Source organism: Tupaia chinensis, unplaced genomic scaffold (genome assembly GCF_000334495.1).
Source record: "Tupaia chinensis unplaced genomic scaffold, TupChi_1.0 Scaffold000377_2, whole genome shotgun sequence".
NCBI lineage: Eukaryota > Metazoa > Chordata > Mammalia > Scandentia > Tupaiidae > Tupaia > Tupaia belangeri.
In genome coordinates, this window is record NW_006159876.1 from 3,333,785 (window position 1) to 3,345,952 (window position 12,168).

General features: G+C 54.2%; 1 protein-coding gene across 1 annotated transcript in view; it reads left to right on the forward strand.

The window, feature by feature from the left end:
- MEGF11 (multiple EGF like domains 11) overlaps window positions 1–12,168 on the forward strand; it is a 273,906-nt gene that overhangs the window by 159,084 nt on the left and 102,654 nt on the right. The window contains exon 5 of the mRNA XM_027773823.1: window positions 12,063–12,153. Within this exon, the coding sequence (XP_027629624.1) occupies window positions 12,063–12,153 (91 nt within the window). The remainder of the gene's footprint in view (window positions 1–12,062; window positions 12,154–12,168) is intronic.

Consider the following 12,168-nt stretch of genomic DNA (forward strand, 5'->3'; position numbering starts at 1 on the left):
CGTCGTGGAGGTAACCCTTCTCAGGAAGTGGGCAGCCACCTCCTGTCCTTTCTCAGCCTGACTGTGGCCCCTCTCTCAGAGCCCACCTTTTAGGGCATCCCTCTCCCACACTGGGGAAACCGAGCTCTCTTTGATCCCTAAGGATCCCTCTCCCGGCCCCGCCCCCAGCCAGTCTGGGCCTCCTCCAGCTCCTAGAAAGGAACATGACCGGTGGGCACCGCTGGGAGGGCGACAAAGCGGCCCCTGGCGGGTCTGTGCTGTCTTTGCTGACTGCCTTTGAAAGGCTCTTCCAAAGAAGAGGTAATTTCTTTGTGCACAGACATGATTTATGAGGCTTTCTAGGCAAATTGTGCAGATAAATGGTCTTTGGGGCCAGGAAGCTTCAAAGGCAGTGACGGCGGATGAGAGGAGCTGGGCAGCGGGGAGCTGGGCCTCACTAAAAGCCTGGGGGCGGGAGGGGACAGAGCAGCCTGAGGCCCCCGTGCAGCTGGACCAGCCCGAGGGTGGCCTCCCATCCTTGCCTCCGGCTGGAGGGCACGAGGCCAGTGCTGCGGACAGGGCATCGAGGGTCATTTACCTCAGGGACGGGGCAACATGGCCGCGCATGGGGGACTTCCCGCTGGGGCTGGGGAAGGGCAGGGAGGGTCAGTGTGTTCCTGGGGGCGCCCATGAGGGCCGCACCGTGTCTCAGCCCAGCATGGTTCTGAGTCTCACAGGTCCTGCCTCTGCTGGCACCCCGGACAGCTCGCACCTCTCTCTGGGAGTCAACACCCTCTTCTGAATAAGGGGATCCCAGGTGGGAAGTCACGCCAGTGTCGCAGCCCTGCGGTGCCTCCTGGCCCCGTGCTCTGAGCTTAAACGTCCCCATTTCCCCCTTTGAGAAACGGGCCAGAAATCGCAGGGGCTGTGGGACCGTGGCTGTGTCCCCTAAGACAGCTCACCTCTGTCCCTTCCTCAGGACAGTGGGGCCACTGTGGCTGCCCTGAGGAGCAGCACTGCAGTGGACCCAACACCCATGCCACACCACAGCAGTCTTGATTTTGAAAAGTCCTTGGTAAAGTCCCTGACGTTGGTATACGGGACTTCCACACCGTCCCGTCTCGTCTTTCCTAAAGCAGGTTAATGAATGCACACGCACACACGCACACATGCACACACACACACACACACACACACGCACACGCACTTTCCTGATCTGGCTCCCAGCTCTGCTAGCTGTCACTCGAATATTAACAGATCACTGAGGTATTAATGGCTGATAATGCCTCATGATATGACTACCCCACACACACACACACGCACACACAGAGGCAAAAACACACACCCTGACACAAGCATAGGAGTCTTTGCTTTTTAATTTTAATTTTAATTTAGTTAGTTAGTTTTACTATAGGGAACATGTACTCCTCAGAGAGAGAGAGAGAGAGATCACCCTGCAGGAGGGATGACCACTAAGCAGTCCCTTCCCCTCCATTCTCTCTCCCTTATCCTCTTGGGATTTGGGGCACACACATGTACCTAGCATGGTTTTTAAGCCAGAGTCCAGAGTTCGAGCCGTGCAGCTAGCTCTGTGGGATCCAGCACCTTCACCTCCACACTACTGCTGGCCCTCTCTGGGTTTTAATAGGGGGTCTTGCAGGCCCAGAGGGATGCACTCCCCTTAATACTGCCCTGGTGACAGTGGTCCTGCGCAGTGGCAGGCGGACCAGCGATACACCGAGGCGGGGCCCAGTGCTGGTTTCTGTCCACCCATCCAGAGACGTGGGTTCTGAAACACTGTCACGAGTCTCGCGCTCCCTCTCAGCATCTCCACGGCGAGGTGTCTGGTGGGAGTGGGCTTGGCTGCCTGGAGCTGCAGTCGAGGCTGTAGCGATGGAGATGAGGCGGGTAATGAGCTGAAGCCGCTGCCTTCACTCAGCATTTTAATGTACCCTCCTCCAGCCCCGCTACCCCAGACGCTGCCTGCCCCTGCTCTCCGGAGCCCTGATTGACAGGGCGCTCCCCGAGGCCTGGCGATGTAGCTGCCCCAGCAGCTTTGCCCGGAGCCCCCGCCACCGCATGTTCTGATGGGTGGTTTTCCTCTTCCTGCCTACGGAATTCTTGGTCCCTAGCACACAGTAATTCTTTGACAAGGAGTGAACGAGACTCTCACCTCCCAAAGCTGGTGTGGTGATGGAAAGAGCCTTGGAACCACATGACCAGAACATTCCAAATCCATTTCTACAGACCATTAACTGTGTGGCCTCAGGAAAGTCCCTTGACCTCTCTGACTCGGGTTTCTGACCTGTAAAACGTTGGGGACTGAGTTACACAAGATGACTCTGGGGGGAGTGGTGAGTAACACGAGATGACTTTGACAGCCCAAGAGTAAGGAAGTTGGTATCTGACTCTCAACTCCGTTTTTGCAGTCGGAGGTGACTTTGTCCGTGTCGCCCCAGGGACATTTGTGGGTAACTGGGCCATTTGTGGTCGTGACAGTCATGTGTGTTGGGACGGGTGCTGCTGGCCTGTGGTACGCAGAGGCTGGGAATGCTGGTAAACATCGCACGGTGCCAGGATGGCCCCACACCAAGGATTTTCTGACCCCAAAAGACAATAGTGTCAAGGTCGAGAAACTCTGACGTAATTTTCTTAAAATTTTTTTTTTTGAGTTTTTGGCATAGGGTATATGCACAGGCCAGAGAGAAACAAAGAGAGACAGAGAGAGGGAAAGCGAGAAATCACCCCCCGGGGGGTTGGCCATACTGCAACCCTCTCCTGTCCGTCCTCCTCTCAGGATTTTGGGTATGCAAGCACATGCGCCCAGCGTGGTTTCGAAACCACCAGGTCCGGGACTCAAACATGGTGGGCCAGGGGGGGTCTAGCACCTTAATCACTGCACCGCTTGCTGGCCCCTCTAATGCCCTTTGCTTTGCTTTGCTAGGGGGCACAGGCACTTGCCAGAACAAAATAGAGATAGAAACGCCCCCAGGGGGCGTGGTCGTGTCACAGTCCCTTCTCTATCTCCCCATCCGGTCAGGGTTGGGGACACATGCCCGCTGTGTTTTAAGCTGCCAGGGCCAGGATTCACATCACATTCAGCCATGTAGGATCCAGCTCCCCTAACTGGTAGCTTCTGTGGCTGCCCTTCGCTATGTAATGCTTCTGAACCGTGGTCTTCTCAGCTAAAAAAATGGAGTAATAACCCCACCTCACAGGAACCAGACAGGGTATGAGTAAAGGCCACAGGGTCCATGAGAGGGTTAGACGACACAGCCCGTGTGAGGGAGGCCTGTCCCTAGCACAAGCTCGGGGCTGGGGCTTTCCCCACGTGCTGCCTGAGGACAGGCGGGACGTAGAGGCACACAGGCCTCCCCTCGGAGGTGAAGGGAGACGTAGGCAGTGTGGTTAAATAACAGAGTAAGTAGCAAGTGTAATAAACAGATCACTAAGAGCTAATGATACATCATTATAATCCTGTGCTGTCAGCATCTTCCAGGCCTAGGGACTGTGTCGGGAGACTCGGGTTTTAATCTACGGCACCTTGGTCTATTAATATTTAATTCCGACAATCTAAGTGGTGGAAAGATAGGGAGCTGAGTGATGGCTCCGCTCCGAGTCGGGGCAGCCTCCTCGGGTTTTTCTTTCTCACTCAAAGACAAACACACCCCCCACCCCATCCCCTCTGGCCGGTTTCTCAAGAGAGGCCACATGGAGTTGCACAGGATCAGGGCAGAGGGGACCCTGCCCTCACCTCCCAGTGTTCGTTTCATCTCTCTCTCTCTTCCTCTCTCTCTTTCCTTCCTTCCTTCCTTTAGCTTCTGCCATGGGGCACATGTGCTCACCGAGACAGAGAGGGAAAGTGAGATGTCACCCCTGGGGGAGGGCCATGCTGCAGTCCCTTCTCCTCCATTCTCCTCTCACAATTTGGGGCATGCACACATACCTGGCATGATTTTCCAGCTGTGGGGTCCAGGACTTGAACCATAATTGACCATCTGGGAGTCTAGCACCTTATCTACCACGCCACCTGCTGGCCCCCTACCAGCGTTTCTTAATGGGGATTCCCCTGGCGTTGCAGGGTACAGTTCCAAACTGTGCATGGTGTCCCTGATCATTTGCAATGATCTAAGTATCCCCCTCTGTTTCTAGAAGCATTCTTGGGGGGTTTAATCTACGCCAGGCATGAACCATTGACCCAGGGGCCAGAGGTGGTGCAGTGGTCGCACAACTGGCAACTGGCCCTACATGGCAAGGTCCTTGGCTCGAGTCCCGTGGCCTCTCTGAGCACGTGGCCATAAGTGATCAGGGCTGGCTGAGACTGGGGTAGGTCACAGCATGAAGATCCTTTAGGAGTGACTGTCTGTCTGTCTGTCTGTCTCTCTCTCTTCTTCTTCTTTTATTTAGAAATAAATTTTTAAAATAATAATGAATCTGGGCCAGTAGGTGGCATGCAGGTTCAGGTGCTGGATGCCACATGACCGACTACATGGTTCGAGTCTCAGACCTGGTGGCTTGAAAATCATGCCAGGTACATGTGTGTGTGTGCCCAGAGCCCCAAGGAGAGTGGAGGAGAAGGGACTGCAGTGCTGCCATCCCCCGTGGGGTGATTTCTCACTCTCTCTCTCTCTCTCTCTCTCTGTTGCGCACACACACCCTATAGCAAAAACTTTAAAATCATAATAAAATAAAGATGGATCCCAGCCTGTCATTTCAGAGGGGCCTGCCCGAGGTGGCACAGCGCCAGCTCTGACCTGTCCCTCAGTGCAGCCTTGAACTGAAGCTTGGAAGGATGGAGTGGAGGGGCTCAGGCTCTCTGAACGTGGCTGTGCTTTTATTGGGGTGAGTCGGTTGACAAATGGTCCCGCTCACTGGGAAGTCACTTTATTTATCAGCCGGAATGGTTCCAGGCGGCTGCCGTTCCATCTCCGCCTCCGCGTCTGCCCCTTCGTAAACTCAGGAATGATCTCATGAGCCGTCGGATCCCCTGCTCCTTCTCAGTGGGGGCCATGGGCCATTCCTGGGGGCGGGGAGGGTTGCTGCTGGGGCAGGCTGGGGCAGCTCGCGGTCAGAGGCCCCCAGGTCCATTCCCACCTATTAACTAGCTGCTCAGTGGCCCACTCCTCCTCCTTGCTGAGTCCGGGAGGGAGGGCCGGCCAGGCACCCTCGTCAGCACTGCCGACAGTGCTTCCAGAATGCCAGATGGCACTATGTGGAGGGGACGGGGCACAAGGGTAATTATAAAACAAGGACACACCCCAGCTCCCCTCTCCTCTAATCCAGGGAGACTCCAGGGCACCTAAACCTGCTGGCTTAGGGAGCTGGATCCCACATGGCCAGCTGCAGTTCAAATATGCCCTGGTGGCTTGAAAATATGCTGGGCACGTCTGTGCGTGTGTCCGAATTCCTGACAGGATGGAGAAATGGAGGAGAATGGATTACACTGTGACTACATCCCAGTGAGGGATGCTTTATGCCCCCCATCTCTCTGATGAACCACGAATTGACAATTAAAAAAGAAGAAGAAATTATTGGGACCAGCAGTTGGTGTAATGACTATGTTGCTGGACTCCCATGTAGTAGACCGTGGTTCAAGTCCCGGACCCAGTGCTTAAACTCATGCCAGGCATGTGAGTGTGCATGCCCAAGATCCTGAGAGGAGAATGGAGGAGAAGGGATTGTGACATGGCCATTCCCCCTGGGGGGAGGGGGGGGATTTCTCACTTTCTGTCTCTCTCTTTCTGTCTTTCTGGCGAATGCACATACCCTATAGCAAAAACCTCTCTGAAAAAAAAAAAAAGAAATTATGAAAAAACAATAGTCAGCCAAATTATTGCTCCTAGTAGATAAAATGTCAAGGCATAAAAACATTTGGTTGTGGTACCAACAGATGGCATAATGATAACATTGCTGAACTCCCACATAGTTGACTGCAGCAGTTCAAGTCCTGGACCTGACAGTTTAATATGTATGTGTGCCCAAAATCCAAGAGGAGAATGGAGGAGAAGGACAGTGACATGGCCATCCCCCCGGGGGGTGATTTTTCACTTTCTGTCTCTGTCTCTCCAGTGAGTACACATGCCCCATAGCAAAAATCTCTCTAAAAAAATAAAATTGGTTGTGCCTTTAATACATGATCCTCAGGGACTCAGAAAGATACTGAACACCAGTGTCCTTTGCAGCGTTGTTCACTGTGGTCAAAAAGTTGGATGACCCACATGTCCACTGACAGGTGAGTGGCACGCACACTCCGATCTGCCCACACAGTGGAATGCTACGCAGTCATGAAGAGGAGTACAGTCCCGATGCATGGGAGACATTACGTGAAGTGAGGGATGGCACCTCTGGGCCAGCCCTGTAGTCTAGTGGTTAAGGGATCCGAATCCTACTTGGCCAATCATGGTTCAAATCCGGCCTGGCATGTTATGCCTTATAGTTTTTTGTGATAGGGCACGTGTGCTCGCCAGAGGCAGAGAGACAGAAAGCGAGAAATCACCCCCCCCAGGGAGGATGGCCATGCCACAATCCCTTCTCCATTCTCCTCTCAGGATCTTGGGCACGCACGCACACGCACCCGGAGTAAGTTTTAAGCCACCGGGTCCGGGACGCGAACCGCTGTCGACTACATGGGAGTCCAGCAACTACGCTAACTGCTGGTCCCCGGCCTAGCATCTTGAAAAACACGCCAGGCACATGTGAATGCCCAGAATCCCAACAGGTTGGAGCAATGGAGGAAAAGGGGTTACGGCGTGGCCATACCCCATAGGGAGGGCTTTCTCCCCCCTCTCCTGCTCTGCCTCTGTCCCTCTTGCAAGTGCATGCACCCTGTGGCAGTTGAAAAAAGAAAGAAGCCAGCTATGTTGTAAGATCCACTTAGGTGAAATATCTAGAGTAGGAAATGCATAAAGACAGAAGATTAAAGTTCCCGTTAGCTAGGAGGGTGAAGGGTGTGGAGAGCCACTTCCCAGTGGTGCCAGTTTCTGTTTGGGGTGATAGAAACTTTGGAAATGGTGGTGAGAGTTGTACAATACCAAATATCATATACACTTAACCACCACATTGTTACTTATCTTGTACTGCATTAACTGAATAAATCCCTTAACTAAACAAAATGAAATTATGAGGGCCAGCCAGTGGCATAGTGGTTAAAATAAGGAAGCTGGATCCCACATGGCTGACTGTGCAGTTCAAGTCCCGGACCCGGTGGCTGGGGCACCAAGTGTGTGCCCCAAATTCCAAGAGGAGAATGGAGAAGGGATTGTAGCATAGCTATTCCCCCTGCGGATGCGTCCTCACTCTCCCTCTGATTTGTCAAATCCCCCTGCTCCTACTTGGGGAGTAGTGAGAGAATGGGGGGCCATGGGCCATTCCCAGGAGGAGCTGGGCTGTGTCAAGCCTCTCCATTGCTGGAAAGTGGGCCCATGGGGTAGGTACAGTCTGAGGCAGCACAGGGCTAGGTCTCTCTCTCTCTCTCTTTCTCTCTGTATCTCTGTATCTCTCCAGTGAGCACATGCACCTTAGAGCAAGCTAGGAAGGAAAGAAAGAAGAAACGAGAGAGTGAGAGAAATTGATTGATTGATTGATTTTATGGGCAGTTGAGCCAGTTGGGGAAGACCTGGCCCTGTGATCACCACCCACACATAAGCCAGCGATGACCATGGTGCGGTGGGAACGGAGCGCTGCCCTCTCACCTCTTTGTGGTTTATCAAGGGTGGCTGCTTAAGCTCAGGCTGGTGGCCAGGACCCCACGTCCCACCTCCACCCACACTAGGCCACCTCCTGCAGTGCGGGGAGGAGTAGCAGCCCGGACTCCTCCTCACTCCTTAGCTGTATGACCTTGGGCGTGTTACTTAACCTCTCTGGGCCCTTACTTCCTCCTCCAACAAAATGGAGATAACAGCACCTGCTTACAAGTGGGTTATTCTGAGAATTAAATGAGGAAGTCCACTTTCCTGGCACTAATAACCGCTCCATCAGTCGTAGCTGCAGATTTACAAGCTTGTCCGTGGCACACGTTAGCAGAGAAGAGAGTGGTGAATGGCTCCCCCTTAGGGAGCACACTAGGCCTGGACCCCGAAGTCTCAAGAGTTCAGTAGGGAAAGGGAGTGAGCCGCTCAGTAAAGAAACAGTAAGCCAGCCCTCACGCTTCCGGGTGCCCCTTCTCCCTCAGAGAGGACTTATCCACTTGAAAACTCAGCCAAACCCAAATGTAATTAGGAGGGAAGGGTCTGGGATGCAAGTGTGTGAGAGGGTGACGGTCGGAGGCCAGACTGGGAAGAGCCTGTGAGGACGGGGAAAGCATGCAGACCCCCGCTGTAATTATAGTTTGGTCGTTTTTATTCACCTCTGCAAAGGAGGTAATTGACGCTCACGGCTCTGCCTCATTTCTCTGTCATTGCTGGGGAACGAGGTGTTTTTAAGTGAATTTTCCAGATACCTGAAGCTTATCCTTGTGCACCCTAACATTTTTTCTCATTTAATCACTCCTGGGGAAAATTTCTCTGAAATGGATTACACACTTCTCTGCTTCCTTAATCAGAATATTCTCCACGGAGTGCTACGTCTTCCCGTCAGGTTGGATGTGAGGGGCCATCTGCCCCGGTATTAATGACTCCAGGCTGCTCTGCTGTGTGGTCCGCGCGGTTTCCCACACAGAGCTCTCTGCACGTATTTTTAGGAGCCCCGTAAAACACAGACACAGACACAGACACACACACGGCATGTGCTCCTGTGCTGACCTCCCACCAGGTCTGATAGGATTGTGGTGATGTGTCCTGCTGCAACACCCTGAGACCCTTATTCTAGCACCTTCTCGGTTAACCATGCATGCGGCTCCAGTGTGTACTAGACTGTCCCGAGGGGCAGGACCCCGCTGGCACGAGCAGGTGCTTGGTGACTGTTGAGTGGACAAACCAAAAAGTGCAAGCAGCCGGGTGTTTCTGTGTGGACTTTAAGGCAGTCGCTATTTCTAGCTCCTTTCCAGAGGCAGTTTTGCTCCCTCCTGGATTTTGACTGTGCCAGGAGGTCGCCTGGTAAGCAGAACGTCACTATAAGCCTTGGGATTCACCAGGGACAACTGGCTTTGGGCGTCCCCGGGTTCACACAGGGCCAAGGTCTCAGGGTACTCCCTGGCCCTAACCAGTGAAGGGTCCCGGGCTGTCCACAGTGATGGGCACCGAGGAGTGGCTAGTCTCTGAGGTGTCCCTGACCTCATTGTTTGCAGCGGCCATCTTGTCCCCAGTGCCACCTCTAAGCGTCCCTGTGGACTCACCCTCCAGAAAGTCCCCATGTATCTGCCATGGAGAGAACTGTGCCTGGAAGACCTGAGCCCACCCTTGACCATCACCTCGGGCAATCGTGGAACTGGTCTGCCCTGTTATTGCCCGTCTGTAAAATGGGAAAAGAATAAACCCTAACTCACTGGCCTGTTGTACCGATTACACCTCAGTAATGTACGTAGAACTTCCGGAAGGTGCCTGGCACAGAGGGAGCATTGGAAGCGTAGCTGGTGGGCCAGCAGGTGGTTGCGGGTTCAGGCGGCTGGATCCACACGGCTGACTTGAGTCCTGGACCTGGAGGCTTGAGCTACACTCCGGCCCATGTGTGTGCCTGCCCCAAATCCCGAAAGGAGGGAAAGATGGGGAAGGGACTGGGGTGCGACTCCAGCCCCTGCGGGCGGGGGCGGGGGTGCTTTCTCACTTTCTCTCTCCTCTCTCTCTGTCTCTCCAGTGAGTGAGTGTGCCCTCGGGCAGGACTTAAACAGATAAATGAAATGTGGTCGTGATTAACAGCAGAGTCACGTCATACACTTACGTTTATGTGAATTTAACTACATGTGTGTGATGACAAAAAGAAAAGGCCCAGCGGCTCATTGTGCTAGTCTTTCTACTCACTAAATGTGTGTCCGGGGAGAGGGGGAGGGGACGCCATGTCTGTCCCACTGAGTGTCCCTACGTAACTATAGATGGGCTCGGTTTCCCCTTACTGAAATTCCAGGCAGAAAACGCAGGGGAAGGCCTGCTCAGTTTGGCGGCTCCGTTTGTATATGTGAATATTGGGGGTACAGATGAAGAGAAGCTGAACCAAGACAGGGTAATGGGGGTGTGAGGCCTTGGAGGCTCTGTCTATAAAGGGTGCTGGGCAGGCTCCATGGCGCTGACCGCTTGACCAGGTCAGCAGGTGGGAGGGGCTTGTGGGAGGTCCGTGGGACTAAAGGAGTGATGCCTTCACCCCCTTCAGGCCCCGAAGAGCCACCCTCAATCCTCCAGGTGACCTTGGAGTGCCACTGTAGCTCCGCTTACACTGCGCCTACCGAATGATACCATCCTCTCTCACCACCTGCCCTCTTCTGAAGGTTGCCCTCCGCGTCTTCAGGAGGCAGGGGGCCTAGCCATTCCAGTTTCCCCAGGACTGGGGCATTTCCCGGAATGTGCTGTTGAAACCTGGACAGTTTGTGACCTGTCAGGCAGACGAGGGCGCCATCTCTTCCAGCCTCTTAAGATGCCTCCTCTCCTAGGAAGTCTCACGGGATCTCTAGCTGAGAGTGACCTCTCCACTGAACTTCCCCTAGAACATTACTTGTGCCTGTCCAGGCCTGAACTCCATGCGCCACTCGCACCCAGAATTCAAACGGCTGAGGCATCTGTCTGTGTGTGACCTGTCCACAGCAGGCGAGGTCGGGGCAGGACGCAGGGGCGGCAGGCTGGGTGACCTACCTGGAACTCTGCCTTTCAGCCTCTTCACGGCTGGGAGGGGACCTCTGCAAAGCTGGCTGGCTGTCCCTCTGAAACATTTAATTACCTGTGAAGATCTCGACAGCTATCTGTTACTGCCCAGGAAGACATTTCTTTGTCCTGCTCCTTCTCAAGCCGGCTGCTTGGAAAGTAATGGAATTGAACTGAAAATGAAGCAACCAAAGGGTTAGGCATTACTTAAAGGGAAAGAAACACAGGCAGGAGATGAGAAGGGAGACAGGGAGATGAGGCCAGGGGAGAGGCGGGGAGTTGGAGAAAATGCTCCCGGAGAGTGAGCTGTGGGAGGCGAGCAAATGGGTGAGGGGGAGAGCGGGAAGGAGGGAAGTAAGAGCTGGGCCAGGCTGGGGCAGGGTCACAAAGCAGAGGGGTGGCAGGTGGGACGAGAAAGAGCCTAGAGGGCCAGCCATGCGACGTGGAGCTTAGTGTCTGGCTCCTCCGTGGCCCACTGCAGTTTGAGTCCTGCACCTGGTGACTTGGAAGACATGCAGGGTGTGTGTGTGCGTGCCCAAAATCCCAACAGAAGAATAGAGGAGAAGGGAGTGCAGCATGACCATCCCCCCCAAGGGGGTGATTTCTCACTTTCTCTCTCTCTCTCTCTCTCTCTCTCTCTCTGGCAAATGCACACGCCCTGTAGCAAAAATTTTTTTGAAAGATTTTTGCCATAGGGTGCATGCGCTTGCTGGAAACAGAGAGACAGAAAGTGAGAAGTCATCCCCTGGGGGAGGATGGCCACACCATAAACCCTTCTCCATTCTCCTCTCAGGATTTTGGACACATGCACACATACCTGGCATGAGTTTCAAGCAGCCAGGCCTGGGACTGGAACTACAGTCAGCCATGTGGGAGTCCAGCACCTTAATCACTACACCATCTGCGGCCATCCCATCCCCCTCCCCCAGCAAATTTTAAAAACAGGAAGGATGGAGGGAAGGTAGATGATAGATCTTAGGTCCTGGCTGGGAGGAGCAGAGACAGCCAAGAAAGAATTTGGTAGACAGAGGGGTGAACAGCTTGTGGCTCCAGTGCAAAGCCCAAGAGGGGCCTTGGGAAGAGGGGCCTTGGGTGGGAAGGGAATGGCCCAGCGCAGGAGGCGCTCTGAAGCTACAGACAAAGCCCTCTGCTCCCTGAGCTCGCATGGCTGTCTGGGTTTCCTGGTGAAGAACTGATGTAAGTTTTGAGGCCCCAAAGCTTCCACTGGACACCCCTTGCTGCCCCCTCTCCAGGGACAAGCGGTGCAGAGAGGGGGAGGCCATGTGGACATCTCTCTGGGCCCCTGTCCCAAGGGCAGCCCGCAGGGCCCTTCAGCCCTGACTGTCCCCTCTCTTGCAGGCTGCGACAGCGACCACTGGGGCCCCCACTGCAGCAACCGCTGCCAGTGCCAGAACGGTGCCCTATGCAACCCCATCACCGGCGCCTGCGTGTGTGCCGCCGGCTT